This window comes from Diabrotica undecimpunctata, chromosome 3 (assembly GCF_040954645.1).
Source record: "Diabrotica undecimpunctata isolate CICGRU chromosome 3, icDiaUnde3, whole genome shotgun sequence".
Taxonomy (NCBI): domain Eukaryota; kingdom Metazoa; phylum Arthropoda; class Insecta; order Coleoptera; family Chrysomelidae; genus Diabrotica; species Diabrotica undecimpunctata.
The window spans coordinates 146062262-146081367 of record NC_092805.1 but is presented as its reverse complement, the minus strand read 5'-3'; the positions used below and the strand labels follow the sequence as shown (position 1 = coordinate 146081367).

At 32.4% G+C, this 19106-nt stretch overlaps 1 protein-coding gene across 1 annotated transcript in view; it reads right to left on the bottom strand.

Annotated features, from left to right (window-relative positions):
- Positions 1–1466: 1466 nt before the first annotated feature.
- The window catches only part of LOC140436080 (uncharacterized), a 1443853-nt gene continuing 1426213 nt past the window's right edge, over positions 1467–19106 (bottom strand). The window contains exons 13-14 of the mRNA XM_072524787.1: positions 18301–18376; positions 1467–2313 (exon numbers count right to left, since the gene is read on the bottom strand). Of these exons, the coding sequence (XP_072380888.1) occupies positions 2082–2313; positions 18301–18376 (308 nt within the window). The 3' untranslated portion in view covers positions 1467–2081. The remainder of the gene's footprint in view (positions 2314–18300; positions 18377–19106) is intronic.

Sequence of the window (19106 nt, the reverse complement as noted above, 5' to 3'; positions counted from 1 at the left end):
GTTTGAGCTGCTCTTAAAACATTTATTGGCGCAAGAAATGTCAGCTTTAAATTAAATGATGTTATGGAATTATCTGATGAGTTTTTTTGATACATTTTGTGATAAAAAATTGTGATAAAATCGTTTTAATTGAGGATACTTACTTTATTGAGGATCTAAAAAGAGGAGGAATAGAGGAGTAACATCTTTATAAAAGGCCAGAGTTCAGATAGCCCAGCTAATAGCACCTTGTGGGGGTCCCTTGTTTAGGATTACAGACGAATATCGACGGCGCATGGAGTAGATGAGTTTCTACCCAACAATCCAGAAGACGGAAGATTATTAGAGGATACACTGATCTCTTAAGACCTGAAAGACAGTCGGCATTTGGGACGACAATCATAAGAAAAAAATACCCGGTCGTCCAGGTAGGGGGTTTAGTCATTAGTTCTGCCCCCAATTACTTGTAAAAAACGTATGGCGACGAATTCCAGAATACAGGAAATACCAGATGAAACACTTGGACGATGTTCATAAACTTCAAGTCGACTGGTACTAGAACAAGAAGGCCTGGATGACCAGAAATATTATGACAGATTGGATACACAAATTTGACAAAAAATGTAATGTCAAAAAGAAAAATTCTCTTATTCCTAGACAACGCAACATCCAATCCAGATATTCAATTATCTAACATATCGATAATATTTTTCCCACCTATTACTACAACACATTGTCAACCGTTAGACCAAGGAATAATGAAAAGCTTTAAATCCCTGTATAGAAAGATTTTGATGAGAAGAAGGTTTTTATCAACGGCTAAACTGGAGAAGTCCATAACGATTGATAACGCCTTAATTTAGATTGTAGCAGCATGGAGAGACGTTTCAACCAAAACAATTGAAAAGTGTTTCATTATGAGCGGTTTTTTTAAATGATAGTAATGAAGAAGAAATTGTGGAACATCTGGAGCTACAAGACATGGAAGATGATTTGCCATTGTCATCATTTTGCGAAAGTCATGACGGAAAATCCTGAATATCTCTAATAAATTCGTAATAGCTAGTTGTGTTAGTGATTTTAAAGAAAACGAACAGGTGTCCAATTGCCTGCCTTTTCCCTTGTAAGAATCACAGTTTTATTATGGTAATTATATTTTTGGATTTAGCAATTTATTTGTACGTATTGTATCCCCAAGTTATATCTACTTAGCCATATTCCGATCTCCTTTATTAAATCTAGTTTTAGTAGTTTTCTGAGGACCTTTTTTCGAATTTTGCTTTGTGCTTTAAGTGTTTCTTTTAATATCGCAATAAACTGTGTTTAGATATTAAATTCTTTCAGTGCCTGGATCAGAAATTTTTCAATGATATATTCATAGACACTCACAAAATCAATGAATGTTAAATTCACTATTTTTTCTAGGATTTATCCCAAACTGGTCTATTGTGGATTTCTGTCTGCAAAAACCACATTATTATCCTTGAATTGTTTTTTCCTCATAATATGGTCCTATTCTCTTACGATATTTTATATTATCTTGTAGGTAGAGCATCCATTAAGTAGTAATTAAAGGTAAATATTATAATAGAAATAGAATAGAAATAGAAAAAGTTGAGATGAAGAAGTAAGATAGTTAGGACACTTAGTGAGATGGCAATCAACGAAATAAGAAAAATAGTGGAAAATACGGAAATTAGTAAACAGTCAACAAAAGCAGACCAAGAAATATTTAAAAAAATAGCAAAAATTTTGAATTGAAAAATTAGTAGAAAAAATTTGAAAAAAAGGTTTACCTGGGAACAAATAATAGAATGTGTCAAGAAAAGAAACAAATGATTTATAATGCCTTGTTTGATTAGTACTGTCGCTAAAAGTTTTAAGTCAAATATTTACTATAGAAACTATATACGCATATACATTGTATACAACAATTTATAAAAATCTCTATAATTTTTTTAACAAAAATAACCCTTTAAGGAAAAAGATAGGATCAGAAACGACATAAAAATATCTACCTAGTATTTTTATCACATAATCACAGAATCCTACATATATGAAAAAATTATTACTATATTAGATATTTATATCTAAAATCTTGATCAATTGATTTGAGATGAACAGTTGGTGTCCTTGGGTTTCGGCATAACGTCTTCATAGGGCGGAACGTTGGCTTTCTTAAACTCGTCTCGTATTCTTTCTGCCTCTTGAAAAACTCTGAGAAAGTTGAGTCCCGCCAACTTCTTTAGATCGTCTACAGTCCATTTTCCGGTTCCTATCAGTTCGGCAAATAAAGTTGGGTACGAGGAGACGTCTTCCAATCCTTGAGGAACGCTAAAAGAAAGAGGGAGTTATAAAAAAAGTAAAAGCGTTATAAATATTTCATACATATAAGATACAGTGTAAGCCAAATCTATTGAATGAGTGCTTTTATTGTCGAAAACTGCTCGAAATTTTGATTGTGATAGTGTGATATAGTTAATATTTAGTAAATATTCAGGTTTTTGTTAGATATATCACATTTACTAAAATATAGAAACTTTTATAATTTTTTATAGTGCTTCATTTCTTTTATGTTATATATTTTTGAAAAAAATATTTTTATTTACTTATTCATCACATGTTTTACCACACTTTGATTCTTTAGATAGGGCAACTAACAACTAATTAATAATACTTCAAACATAATATAAAATATTTAGTACAATTGTATAACTAAAACGAGGAATTTAGAGCAGGTAAATTGAGTAGACTGTAGGGGAAGGTGGGGGAATATCGACTATAATATCGATTACCCTGCGATTATCGTTTGGACAAAAACGGTCCTATTGGGGCAATATACAGATGTTCCAAATCAGAGTGGATAATGAAACAACTTTTCTTGGAATGGTTGAAACATTTTCAGCGGCATGTTAATGCTTCTAAAGACCATCCAGTTATTTTAGTGCTAGATAACCACACAACGCATTCAAGTCTGGCTTCCTACAATTTTTGTCGCGACACCGGAATAAATCTCCTTTCACTGCCACCGCACAACTCGCACCGTCTCCAGCCTAGAGATATCACGTTTTTTTTTCTCCATTCAAGACAGCTTACTACCAAGAATGTGACAAGTATATAAAACAAAAAAAAAAAAGTGAGAGAATCAATACAACAGACGTTGCGGAACTTGTTAAAAATGCCTTTAATAGGGCTGCGTCTATTGAGAAGGCTGTAAATGGTTTACGAACCACAGGGATCTTTCCTTTCAATTCCGATGTTTTTTGTGGAGAAGAATTAATATCTATACCAGTAGTTGAACAATATCAAGATAATGTGTCTTCTCTGCCCGATACACATCGAACACCATCGCTAACACCAGTTCGCTTAGATGAATTACCAGGGCTCAGTGAAGTCCAAAATAAAAAACTGAGACCAAAAGCAGCACCATCATCAGAAGATTTTTTATCTGAATCAGAACTAGAGGAAGTTTCAGACATTGATTTGAGCGACGATAAGGATAAATCAGCTAAAAAATGAAAGTTTATCTCGTATATCTTTCAGTGAACTATGCTCTCTACCGGCACTACCAGTCAGTAGTTATACAAAAAACTAGAAGCAAGCGAACTCAATACTCGACCATTTTAACATCAACACCATTAAAAGAACAATTAGAAAATAAGGAAGAAAAAAAAAACAAAAGAAAAATGAGGTTGAGAAAGTTAAACGAACAATTGAAACACTAAGATAAAAACAGAAAAATTAGTCAAGAAGAAGACTTATGGCGTAAAAACACACCAAACACGAGAAAGCGAACTATGTGCAGTATGTTTGGATCAAATGAATTATGGTGGAGGTATCGTCTCTATGGTCTCTGGGCTTATGGAGACTGCACGGAAGCGGATACTGCTACTCTTTATATTGGCTCAAACTGTAAATGTAACTAAAAAAATATGTATTTTATACTTAAGCCTAAGTAAACTTAACCATTGAACTTGTCCATCTGTGATCGATATTTCCCATATTTGATCGATATTACCCATCTCCATTGTCGATATTACCCGATTGATCGATATAACCCGAATTTTTAGAGTTTCAAAAATATGTATTTTTAAAATATTTGTAATTATTTTATAATATTTTTGAAGCAGTAATTGGTTAACTAAATGAACTAAATTCTTAAAAGCTATAGCAAACAGTCTATATCAGTTTTGTCTTAATTAGTCGATATTCCCCCACCTTCCCTAATTCTATGCCTATGAAAAATTATTTAACTACATTGACTTATGGACAAAACTACCGAATATTTTGAAATGTCTAAATATCTTGTTGAAAAATACTATGAGTGATCCAAATATTTAAGCATTATTATTAATAAGACTAGTTTATCTTACCAACTAATAAATAGCTTTGAAGTACAAATTATAGCCTTATAAGAAATTTGCACTTATATCACCTTTATAAGTAGAGACTTTATTGTTCTGAAGCTATTTTCTTGTGGCATCTTAATGCAATTACTATATTTATTGGGAATAAGCCACAATTTATGTTTAAAATAAGTTTATTTTTGACGTTTCAATTTCCACATCAGAAATCCCTCTCAAAATACAAAACTTATAATAAATTAAACAAATTTTGTTTTTTGTAACTTAGTGAAAAATTCTTCTAATAATATTTAATTTTATGTAACTCATTCATATTAACAATTTAGACATATAATATACATTTTAAAGTAGACGACTTTAAAATAATATTGCCTATATTGCCGAGTGGCGTTTCTGGGACGACTTTATTGTAAAATAGTTTACATATAAATTTACCTGAAATCAATTTTAACTTGAGAATATCCGTCAGAAAAATCATAGACTTTAACGTAAAAATAGGGAGAAAATAGCATGTAATTTGTATTTAAAAAGACAACCACATGACGCAATAATGACAGTAATTCCACAATAAATCATGAGGAAAAAAGTCTCATAATACTATCCCGACGTGGTGAGTATTTGCTTTTACATTTAGTTTACTTTCAATAAAAACCAAATTCTGATTTTATATGTATGTTCTTTATAAACATAAATGATATATCATCGATATGTTACTGACTTACTAATAATAGTAGTTTCCTTTTATTGACTTTCTCTTTTATTATGGTTAAACACAGTTAAACAGATCCCGCTGCATTTTGCCAAGGAATTTGTGACGCAATTGGTCTCATTTCGCATAATTAGAGCAGCTTCTTTGATTTTTCTGTTTTTACCATCTGTTTCTTTTAGAACTATACTTGAATCGTTCCATTGAACCCTATGTTCATTTTCCCATGCGTATTTACATATTTGAGATACATCAAATTCACTATTTTTAATATAAGATTGATGTTGACTTATTCTAACATCTAATGGACTTATCTAATGTTTCACCTAAATAAAAATGATCGCATTCACAAGGTATTTTATAAATACAATTCTTTGTTCTTTCTTGTTCATTGTTAGGTTTAGTTTTAGATAAAATAGATCTCAATATGTTTGTTGTTTTGAATATTGTTGAAATGTTGAATTTATTTCCGATCATTTTAAGTTTTTCTGATAATCCTTTTATGTATGGTATTGTTATTTTTTTCGTATTATTCCTTGTGTATGATGTAAGATCCCGTTCTGTTGTTGTGTTCCATTTGGTCTATTTTTGAAAATTCCTTATTTATAAACGGATAAAGAATAGTATTTTTTTAATAAAACAGATGTTAACAAATGTTTCTTCACAGAACTTTGAAAGACAATAAGAAAAATTACTAAGAAAGTCATAAGAAAATACACTGAAAGCTTCGTAGAAAAACAAGAAAAGCATTAATCATTGGGAAGAAGCAAATCGTTGCCTTATCAAACGAAAACAACAGAATAAAAGACAGAAATAAAATAATACAACTCGTGACTAAATTTTACAGCGAATATACATAGCCCCTAAAACACTTGAAGAAGAAGCAATTAGTAACCAAGAAGATGTACCAGTAGTCCTTACGGAAGAAGTAGAATCGACAATAACAAAAATAAAAAGAGGTAAAGCAGCTGGAATAGATGACATAACAGTGGAACTGCTTAAATACGCTGGCAAAAAACCTGAAAAATCTTAGCAGGCATATTTACAAACTGCCTAAGATCAAGATGCATACCAGACCACTGGACTACAGCAATCATAATTCTCATTCATAAAAAATGTAGCAAAGAGAATATTAAAAACTAAAAACCTATAAGTCTACTACCAATCATATAAAAGATATTTACAAAGATCCTTAACAAAAGAAATACAAACTCATTCAATGCTTCATGGCCAAAAAGAAAGCTGGCTTTTTGATGGATTAAGTACCCTGGATCATATCCATATGCTTCGAGATCTAATGAGTAGAGCTGAAGAATATAAAATACCACTAGCATTAACCTTCATAGATTTCGAGAAGGCTTTCGATTCGATATATCCTAAGGCAGCAATAGAAACTTTGAACGACCAAGGCATTGAAAAACGGTACATAGAGACATTAGCAAATTTTCAGACAAGCAAAAGCTAATATAAAAACTTATGACACTCCAGAATTTCCCACTACCAGAGGCATCCGACAAGGAGATGTAATACCGCCAAAGCTGTCCACTGTAATTCTAGAAAATATACTCAGCAAAATTAACTGACAGAACAAAGGCCTATCCATTGATAGAGAATATCTTAACCATCTAAGATTTGCAGACAACATCGTTCTTATTGGTAATAATCCTGCAGAGCTACAAGAACTTATAAGCGATCCAAATGCAGCTAGTAATGAAGTTAGCCTAAAAATGAACTTAAACATGATAAAAACAAAAACTATGTGCAACGAGCTAGTGGAATTCTAAGATGTAATAATAAACAACACTGCATTTGAGACAATAGACGATAATGTATACCTGGGACAATGAAATACATAAATCTGGTTCTTTACTCCCAGAAATTAACAAGAATGAAGCTGGCATCTTTTGGTAAAAATGCAGTTATATTCAAATCTAGGATGCCACTCCACCTGAAGAAAAAAACATTCGATAATTGTATAATACCAATAATGACATACGGTTGCGAAACTTGGCCTCCAAATGTGTTACAAACTTAGAAATGAGTGAATCTGAAAATCTACACTAGTCGTTGATATAAATCTATTTCAACTAATTTTATAAAAATAAAGCACCAGTAATAATATATTATAATTGTTATAAAATAAAAAAATATGTTTAATCTAGATGTATATACATAAAAGAAAAAATAAGCTGTCATCTTTGTCCAAATTAAAATCCCTTTTATTTGTGATGCATTCCTTGGTATAGCTTTCATAGACTATAACTTAAAAACAAAGCCGACATAAATTAAAAAAGCCCTCTCTCTGTCAGATTAGACGACATTTTCTTAAATTCGAGAAATCGGGATTTCAGCCGTCATGCTTGATATTAATTATTTATCCTGCTTTGCGTCGCAATCTACTCTTTCTGCTGCTACCGTGGTAATATTTTTAAAGGAATGTTGATTTAGATCGAGAGAAAGAAAGGAAGTGCCTTGTTCTCCCCCTTTATTTCATTAAATACCATAATGAAACCTAAAATCTAATCCACCAATGTAAATATCAAAACGCGATAAAACAGGGGCGGTTCATAACGAAAAGGTGGATTATTTGTTGATATAGCTGACAAAAATAAAACATTTTTGAATTATATTAAGTATTATATACCTTTGTGCATTGTCGAATAATTAATAAATGATATTCAATTCTAAAGCCAGTCAGTAAATGAACAAAATTAATTAGTAATAAGGACGGTAACATAATTAATAAAAAAGGCAGAGTAACATTGAAGATCAAGCCAATATTAATTGAGGAAGGATGAAAGTTTTGTACACAATATAAATAATAAGAAAAATTTTTAAATTTACAATTTTTAAAAATTTAACAGTTAATTCTTTAATTTAAATAAAAATCGTATTTATTGATTTAAAAAAATATTGTTATTTGATACTCAGAATTTGCTCTGTATGTTTCAAAATATTGAACAATCGTTGTAGAAAACCTCACGTTTAGTGCGAGTCACGTTTGTAACATTCATTGAATTTTGATTCGTCAGTTTTGTTATTACATTTGGCTATGTAACTACTAGCCTAAAGTATTTTCCGGCCTTTTTGTCTCGTTTAATTATTATTCTCGAGAGGAAACAGTGTTGGAGGATCGGGACTTTTGCCTTTTTTATACTTTCATACTTCTACTTTCGCTGTAATGTTAAATTATATTTGATATGTAGTTTTAGAAAGACATCATCAGACGTTCATCAATGTAACTAACACTTGAAAAGCTAAAAGAAAGAAAAGCTTCCGGTATAGACGGAATACCAAACGAAATACTGAAATATTGTGGAGCAGCAATGACAGAACAATTAACAGCATTAACTAACAAAGCTAAAAAACACAATAAAATACGGGAAGGATGAAGAACTAGAAGGAACTACAGCTTACAATTAAAATTTTACAAGAAATAATAAATCAGAGGATAAGTTTAGAAAATAAATAATAGAGCTTTTGTACAGGAATATCGTGTACAGATGCAATATTCGTCATAAAGCAAATTACTGAGAAATTAATACAGTATAATAAACCAGCATTTCTGTGTCTGATAGACGTGAAGAAAGCATTTGACAGAGCAAGACTCAGAGACATAATTCATCGTCTGTATAATAGAGACATTTTCCTAGATATCATAAAAACTATCGAAAACCTCTACCAAAACAACAAAGTGGAAGTCAGAATAGATGGACAACTTAGAGAACATATAGACATAGGCAGCGGAATAAGACAGGGATACTCGTCAAGCGCTATGATCTTTAATTTAATTATGGAGAAAATCCCGAAAAGTGTCAACAAAGGAAGAGAATACATAATGGGTAACAAAGAAGTAAAAATACTCTGTTACGCAGATGATGCAATATTGATTGCTAAAGATGAAGTTACTCTGCAGAGACTAATCCACAGATATAACATAAGAGCAACAAAATTAATATGACAATCTCAACATAGAACACTTAAACCATAGTATTCAGCAAAGAACCAATCAGGTGTAAAATAGAAATCAAAGGCATCAGTATTAAACAAGCAATGAAAATAAAATACCTGGAAATTACACTGTCTAACTATGGAGAATTGGACAAAGAAGTGAGAGATCAAGTACAAAATGCAAATAAACTGGAAGCCTAATCTCGAAGAAATCTCAAACTCAATTCTCAGCCATTCTCACCTACCAAAGGAATATGAAAATACACCACAATAGTCAACGATCCCAATGATAAGCTATTTTAGACAACCTTATATCATAACCAAAATTCAACAAAAAAAAGCTCCTCTGTCAATTAAAACAATCTCAAGACCACCTCATCAAAACAGAATACAACTATATCTACAGACTAAGTTAAACGTGAACACTACCAAAGCCAATCGATCAAATTAGTTCCACTGTAGATTGGACTACCAAGAGAGCGGTAGACTCTGGAGAAAATTCAAAGTTCTGTCTAGTCTGAATACTTCAAACCCTTCTTATCTGCCATGAAACCAAAAAAACCATGATGAAAAACAAAATCTTAGACTGAGATCAACAAAAGGCACACGCCTTCAAAACACATCTCCAAAATCTCTTTATTATCCAAAATGACCCAAACTTTGATTCTGCTATTCATGAAACTAGTAAGATGCTCAATAGATGCTTGAAACCTCCAGTGATCTACATATGATCCAATAATCATTTCATGATATTCTATTCATGGCACCTGTGCATCAAGAAACCATAAATATTATCTACTTTATATGCAAAACCAACAAGTCAGGTGATAACAAGATCCCCGTAAACATTGTGAAACAACTTTCAGCAAGCATCAACCTCACCCTGACAAAAATAGTCCATGCGCCGCTAAAACTCTACTACTTTTCAAGCCTTTGGAAGGTAGTTAATACTAATTGCTCCCTAAATAAGGCAAATCCCTAACCATCCTCAAATTGTTTAGGTCGAAATCTCTACCCAACGTTCCAAGTAAAGTCTTCGAAAGGATTCTCAAGAAGAGACTCGTAAATTTCAGTATAGAAAACAATATTATTCCCCGTTCAAATCTGGTTTTCCAGAAGGTAGTTCACATTTGCCGCGCTAACTGAAATCGTTATTATCTAATTATAATCATATAATAATTATAGATAATAAATTATCTAATTTACTAATGTTTGTATTTTGAGAACGATTTCCGAAGTGGGAATTGAAACGTCAATAAATGTACTTTAACCTTTAATTGTGGCTAATTCTCATTTAAATAGTAATTACTTAAAAATGCCACAAGAAAATAGCTTCAGAACAATATTAAAAATCAATTTTTTTTAAATATATTAATGTTTTGTATTTTGAGAACGATGAAGTGGAAATCGACACATCAAAAATAAACTTATAGCAATTACAACACATTTAGAACAAAATTAAAAACACTAGTAATATAAGTAGATGACAAACTTTAAGTAGTTACAAACAAACATCAAGTGTATTAATGTAATCAATTGACCCTCAAGTTGCAAACAGGAAGTCTTCAAGGCTACTATTATAGGATCTTAAGGGACACTCTACAATAATGTGGTCGATGGTTTGGTTCTCCCCACAGTCACATTGACGAGACGGGTTCTTTCCCCATTTGTGTAGCATGTATGCACATCTGCCATGTCTGGTTCGGATTCTATTTAGAGTGGACCATGTTTTGCGTGGAAGATCAAAACCTGGGGGCTTGTGGGTAATGCAGGGCATGTTATTTTGCCATGCGTTCCATTCTTGGGACCTTGCATTAGTGATGTTGAACTCCTCATGTATCATTCTTGCCGTTTTCATTGGTGGTTTTCTAGAACGGAGACGGGTATTTTGTGCATCCCTCGGTATCTTGGTGGATCGGCAGGTTTATATTGTTCATGATCTTTTTATATTCACGAGTAAGTGCGTCAACTCGTCGTAAATGTGGAGGTGGGATGTGACTTAATACTGGAAGCCATTGGGTGAGAGTTGATTTAATTGTACCAGCTATCATTCTCATAGTGCTGTGCAGCTGAGTGTCGACCTTTTTTGCATGTGAACTGTGTAGCCAAACTGGAGCACAATATTCAGCGGTCGAGAAAACAAGGGCTAAGGTAGTAGAGCGGAGAGTGGAAGCCGATGATCCCCAGGTGGTAGCGCAGAGCTTCTGTATAATATTATTTCTTGTACTCAACTTTTGGGCACTTTTTGTTAAATGCTCTTTAAATGATAGCGTTCTGTCTAGTGTTACGCACAGGTACTTCGGTGTTTTGTTGTGGGTAAGTGTGGTATTTTCAAACCGTATGTTGAGTTCCTTTCCAGCAAGTTTATGGTTCAGGTGAAAGCAACTAACTTCTGTTTTGGATGCATTTGGTTGAAGTCGCCACTTGCGAAAGTATTTGCACAATATATATAAGTCTGCCGTCAGAAGTTCTTCAGACGTTTCTAGTGTTCTGCATCGTGTAGTGAGGGCCCAGTCATCGGCGTATCTGAACTTTTTTTATTGTGTTTCCGGCATATCTGCTAGCTATAAGCTAAATAGTAGTGGAGAGAGTACGGACCCCTGTGGTAAGCCATTCTTAAGTTTCTTTGTGTGGGGTGATATCTGTACCCATCACTACTTGAAACATTCGGTCGTTGAGCTTGCTATCTATTAGGCGTGCTATTGGTTTACAGGGGATTGCACGGAGAATTTTGTATATAAGGCCCTCTCTCGATACTGTATCGTAAGCTGCCGAGAGATCAATAAATGCCGCTGAAGTTTTAAGTCTTCTTTTAAAATTAGGGACACCACTCCCTAATTTTCTTAGTAATGACCATGCCTGTCTGCTTGATTTCTGGAAGTTTAGACTTTCTACTGTTTCGGTCCACTTTTGGCTTCTAGCGGCGTTTAGGCTGTACAGTAGTTCATCTGCTATTTCTTGGTCGTCAGTTTCAAGAAAGCTCTGATATAATTCCTCGCTATTTTCCGATCAGCCAGGGATATATTCTTTGCGATAGCCTCTTGGTATGTGTTTTTTGGCTACACTTAGCACGGCATCAACAAATCTGTGGTAGTTTTTGATATTAGGTGTTTTCTACCTTAGGCATTTATCCAGATCAGCAGAGAAGTCAATCCAGTTGGCCTTTTTAAAATCCCACCTTGGACGATAAAAATAGTAATTGCATTGGGATGGCTACAGGAAAATGGCTTTAATTAGAATGTTATTAAACCACACCTTTAATTGTTGTTATGGATCAATCATGTTTTAGGCTTTTTGTAATTTTTCTTATTTTTTACTACTTGGTTTATAATACTTAATTACTTGTCAGTTCTGGAAGATTAATGAGAACAGATACAAAAACAAAACAAACATTACTCTTGCAGGTATTCTAAGATTGATTATTCCGATAATATTTCTAAAATAAATATATTGTTGTAACGTCACTGGTAGAGGAAATGAAAAATGTCTTATTTCCTCCTATTTTATTCCAGTACAGCCCAATTCTGATGGGACCGTATTTACCAAATTAATAAAACCCGACACAGCAGCATTCGGTATAAAAAGGAATGTAAAGAATTTTCGAAAAATTAACGAGGATCGACATAACTAAGCTTTAAAAATTCCGATAGCGAAAAAAGCCCTAAAATTGGATAAAACCGCCGTAATAAAGATGAGAGGTATGGATGGATCTCTTTTTTTCGAAAACCAGCTTTAACATCATATCGGATATGGAAAATTAAGTTACTGTTTTGACATAACATTCAAATAAATACGAGTAATATAAAGCCACATAAAAATATAAATATATATTGCCAAACAGACTACTACCAAACAAATACATTACAGAAAAATAAATATCAAAGGTATTATTTGTCAAACTTATCGATTTTGTAAAGGTCGTCTTACTGCTCATATAAATGACAAGTCAAAACATTCATGTACCTTACTTTAACACGCTATCATTATCATTACTATTGTATTTAAAAAAATTTGATTTTGTTTTGGGATATTTTCATTTCGCGTGATCTTAGAGTTTTTTGTTTCGAAATATTAGCTCTTATTTAAATAGTATAGTCGCAATATTAATCGAATGGAGGTTTTACGTATTCTTGGTTTTGATTTTAATTCCAGATGTTGTTTCTATATATTAAGTCTCTTAATACACCTATAGCATTTTTATTTCACCCTCTAAATCATAAGAACCGGAAAAGGTTCTTATTCCTTTTGGGTTCTAAAATTACTAAAGTAAATAACTTTTGAGTCTGCTTATAATTAGCCAAGTGCGCTTTCGAGAAGAAATATTAACTGTCTCGCTTAATTCGTTTTATCTCTTTTCCGCCTATAGAGATTTTAAAGTAAATCGACTATCTTACTCAAGTAAGTTCTCGCATGGACTATCAACGCATGGAATAAATAGAAATTCTCCTTAGAACATTTTCACTTATTCTGGCCAAAAAGTTGGTCCGTATTTTGCCGCAGACGAGTACTTTGCAAGTAAACAAAATTGAGAACAATAACATCAGAATTAAGTAATACAAGCATTTAAGTACACATCATTTAAACAGATGCAATAGCAGCTATCCAGAAATTAAATTAAGTGTTTGAAGTAAGTGCCATGCTCATAAGAGGAAAGTAGCAGAATGCTTTGTAAATTTCTTAGTTAATTTAAAAACCTTACATAACAGTTAAGTTAACGAAACGTTAAGTTTTGCAGACGATCAAGTAGTGATTGCACAAGACCAAGACGACCTCAGCTACATGATGAAGAAACTACAAGAAGAATATACCAAGGCTGGCCTAGATATTAACCTCGCGAAAACAGAGTACCTATCTACAAGTGAAGAAGACATAGAAGATCTACAGATTGATGACAACGTAACAATCAAAGGAAAGGATAAATTCAAATACCTGGGGTTTATAATCACGAAAAAGGCAACAACAGAGGAAGAAATTACACAAAGATTAGGACAAACAAGAACAGCAATCCGACAACTTAACTCAGTATGGTGGGATAGACACCTAAATATGAAGACAAAAACGCAGATTTATAAAACATTAGTGCGAAGTATTATGACATATGGGACTGAAAACTGGATCATAAACAAGACAAACAGCAATAAGATAGTAGCAACAGAGATGGAATGCCTGCGTAGATGCTGCAGAATAACAAGAATGGATAGGAGAAGTAATGACGAAATAAAGCAAAGAACATCAATAGAAACAGACATACTAACCATATATAGAACAAAAAAGACTAAAGTGGTATGGACATGTAAGAAGAACTAGCGACAGCAGATGGATAAAGAGAATAACCGAATGGAGCCCGATAGGAAGGAGGAAAAGAGAACGACCCCGAAAATCCTGGAGGAACGAAGTAGACGACGCCATGAGTAAGAGAGGACTAAACGATGGAGAATGGAACAACAGAGAGAGATGGAAACGGTTGAGCGAGGGAAGGCAGTATATACTGTAGAATCCCTATATATATGTATATATATATATATATATATATATATATATATATATATATATATATATATATATACGAAACAATTGGATATACAATGCTAAATATTTTCTATTGGTGAACGAAGGAAACATACCTACCATTTTTTAATGGTGTATGTCCCACATGTTTGAAGTTATACTTCTATACGCGCGCTCCACGTTGGAAATTTGTATGGGAGTGAATCTGTGAAATCATTACATATGTAAGATAATGAGTAAGAGAGAGACAGAAGATATATTTTCTCTCTCTTCCTCTCTCGAATATAAAAATATTCCTTTTGATAATATAATTTAATATTATATATATTATATAAAGATATATATACATATAATATTATATATATAATAAAATATTTATTAATATTATTATTTATGTAATATGTTTTGTATTATTTATTAAATGTTCATAATTCTATTAGTCTTTTGTATTTCAAAATAATAATCTCAATAAATCACTGTATGATCCAGAACTGTCAGTTTTGAAATACGTTTGTGTCATGTCCTCGGTAGTATAGTAGTCAGTATTCCCGCCTGTCAGGCGGGAGACCAGGGTTCGATTCCCAGTCGGGAGGACTTTTTTATTAATATTATTAATATTATTACATGGTAAATTAAACATATATGCGTAAGTAGAAAAGTTATGTATATTATTGTCATTTTTAAATACTTATGAATATTGCATTTTAATTTGTATTGTATTATTATATTAATAACAAAATAAACAATGAATTTTACTGCAGAGTATGTGTAAAAAAATTTTTGCATTCAACTCCTTTCATATATATATGAAAATAAAAATATACATTTTCATCAAAATATTGATTCAATCCTTCATTTACTATACTCGTATTACAGGTCAAAAGTTGTTTATTAATTGTTAGTAAATTGTTATTAATTATGTTTCTCTTTCTGTGTCTTTCTATGTCTTACCTATAGCATTACATATGTAATGATTGTGCAGATTGACTCCCAAATAAATTTGTAACGGCGAATGCGTGTATAGAAGTGTAACTTCCACCGGCAGTCCCACTGGACTGCCACACCGGTTTTTTTTTTATTTTAGAATAACTTTTTATTCAGCTATACTTTATTAGATAGTAAGTTATCATACCGATATATCATGATATTCTTTTAACTGAGGTAATGTCATAATCTTTTTGTTTATTTTTGCTATTTAAATTTACACTTCAGCTTTACCCAGTTATAGATGTATTCCAAATAATTCTAGAAATATTTGTTAAAAAACTCTTTGTCTAAACTTACATTTTTGATTTTGCTGTTTGCATTATTTGATTTATGTCTATTTTGCTAATATGTTGGAATTCTATATTAACTTTTACTTGGATGAACTTTTAAGAAATAAAAAATATTAATTTGTGGCAATTATTTATTTATTATATTACTCTCTCATAATCTTGATTTTTTTGGGAGATAGTAAGATAATTCTGACAGAAATGTAGTGGCAATATAAGGTAAGTGTATTTGTTTTCCTTACAACATAAAGTCCCAAATATTAATGGGCACTTACCACGGTTCACTGCTGGATCTAAAACTACGCATGGTACTGGATAAGAGACATGTAATTATAACAAATCTTAAAGCCTAAATCAATATATTTCTCTGTTTTCGAAGCTTTTGCTTTGGTGGACATAATTTGCAGGATCTTTTGGTTGGATATTTAGGTCATTTACAATATGCCAATTATTAAAACATTTTTTTCTTTCTTTTATATTGTTGTTTAAACTCTCATCATGTCATATTCTCATGTCCAGTAATATTCTCCAGTTCCTTAATAACTTGTATGACCTATTTGTTTCAACTCATCGTTCGTCAGCTTCTCTGCTAGTAGAATAGTCAGAATTAAGATTTGTAATACTTATTATTTTTGGGGTACTTATAATACAATTATTTTTCACGTGTTTTTACTAGATTGCTAAGTCGTGTTTTGTCAATGTTTTTTTCGAAATTCCTGTTGTTCCGAAAATGTTTAACCCATTCACTAAAAATCATAAAAAGTTTACGTAATTTAAGTAATGATTAATGTGTAAAAGCTACAACTTTATTAGAAGAGGAAAAAGTAAGCGTTACTTGGACAATTCTTTTTAAATATCAGCATCAACTATGCTCTCAACTCGCAACTCAGTTTGACCGAAATATACGTCACAAAATATGGTAAGAGTAGAAAGGGCCCATCAATTTAACTTGATGGGTCACAAGTAAAAGTGATTTAAAGAGCTAAGCTTTCAACTCCTGATTGTTAAACTTTCTTCATTAACAAATTCTTAACCAAAATGAAAAGAGTATATTGAGTGGAAAATCTGCCATTGTACCTTAGAGTAAGGTCGTAGAGTGATCACCATGAAGTTAATATGTCTTCTTAATCTGTTAATACATCTTGTCTTCTTCATTTAAAGGTGGCATTTTTTTCTCTGCCACACAGGCCTTTCATCTTTTCTTCGGGTTTTTTCTATCTCTCTTTTTCTCTACTTTTAAAAGCTCTATCCTTTGTCCCACATTCTCATTTCTCATTTCAACCTCCACCGTAATATTTATTTCAGCTACCTCGATCTTCTTTTTTCTGAACGATCTTTATAAGTCACACTTCACCACTGTACACCAATGCAGGCCTCATCACACTCTTGTATATCTTTCTTTTCAAAAATTTTTTTGATCATAGAGTACCCCGCTCATTAGCTTCTAGTTAAATCAACCAGAATATATATCCTGTGGGCAATTCTCGAGCTGGTGTCCAATTTTCCGTTAAGTAGAAGCGATTTTTTCACTTGTCCTAGTTTTTCCTCAAGTAATTCGATATGCCCAACTATTCCTGTTCCTCCTAACCACATATACTCCGCTTTCGACTTATCAACTTTAAGTCCTCCTTAATAGCTCTTCTCTAACCCTCCAACTTCTCTTCAAATACTTCTTTCCTCCTTAACTAATATGATCATCCGCATGAATGATCTGCAAAGAGCATTAGCCCAACAGCCCCTTCCCCTTCTCTGTTAGTACATCTGTAACAAGATTATACAGGGAGGGCCTCAGTGAAGAACCTTAATGCAAACCAAAGGTCATCGGAAAACTTTCGGTCAATCTGACAGAAGTCCTTACTTTGGTGTAAGCTCACTCGTACATGTTATTCACGAGTTTTACGCATTTCGCAGAAACCCATTTCACTCTCATCATTGTGTGCGACATTAACTTTATTCCTCTATAGTTCGTACAGTCCTGAATGTCCCCTTTATCTTTATACAGTCATCATCACGCTCTCCCTCCATGCATTGGGCATTCTTTCGCTATATATCCTACTCACACCTTTTGCCAGAACACATCAATTCCTTCCTCTCCTAGAGTCTTCCAAACCTCCACAGGTATTCCATCAAGTCCTACTGCCTTACCCATGCCCACTGTCCATGGTTTGTAGTAAATCAAAACTTTATTTGATAAAGTAAACTAAGATCCCTTGTTGTATTAATCTAGAAACAATATTTTACACATATTGTTCAAATATAATGAGATACATCAAATATAAGAAGATTTTATAGCAGCCAGAGGTAAGTTAGAAAGCAACAATTTAGTTTGAATTATTTACATTTTTAAAATAAAATTTTCGTCACTCATACTATTAGAATTCAAATAAAATCTGAGGAGAATAGATAACTACTATTCACAGGAAACAAATAATAAGTCAATATAAAATAAAAACTTGCTGCTGTTCAGACCAAGCTTAAAATAATTTCTACAAAAACTCAACGGGCAAAATGTACTTACTAGTTTATGCCGTCGTATCCTGCTCCAATACCAACGCTATCCACACCGGCCACTTCTCTGATGTGATTTATATGGGCTGCAAAACAAAAACAAACTGAATTAATTCAGAAAGCACCAAAGAGGTAAAGAACGTGGTTTGCTCTGAGCTATCCTTACACAGAGGCGGAGCCTAACATATTTTAAACAATCATATTGCAAAATCTAACTTTTTCTAGCACTAATAATATAGTTAAAATCATATTTTAAAAAAACTTTATTTAGGCTTCTTTCGTATTCACATAGGATATAAGCAGACGTTATCTAGCTAAGAAAGAAAAAAACATCTTTCCTGTCATAAATATGCCCTTTATACCATTTTTAAGGAAATCACCAAGTAATAAGAATGTGGAATACAAATAAAGAGTCAATGCAGAATGAAGAGTCTTAGTCTTCATGAGGATCAATGTTTTCAACCATGGAGTAGGGGATTATTATGACAGGGCCGTAAAGTTTTGGTAAATTTGAAAAAAATATAATGTATGAGAAAAAATAATGTCTAACAATGTGTAAAATAATAATCGTGATTGATTTAGATAAAAGCGCGTGTTAAAAAATTCGCATTTTAAATAATTATAGTATACAAATTTGAGTGTGTGAGTTTAGAAGTATTAATGGGCATACGCATGTGTTTTTTAAATTAAACTTAATTGTTGTTGTTACACGTGGCTAACAGTGAGTGAGCGCATATCTATTAAATTGGTTAAACTAAACTAAAAATTAGTTAACGACGTATTTGATTTGAAGCTTGTACCATTAGTAGAACAAGC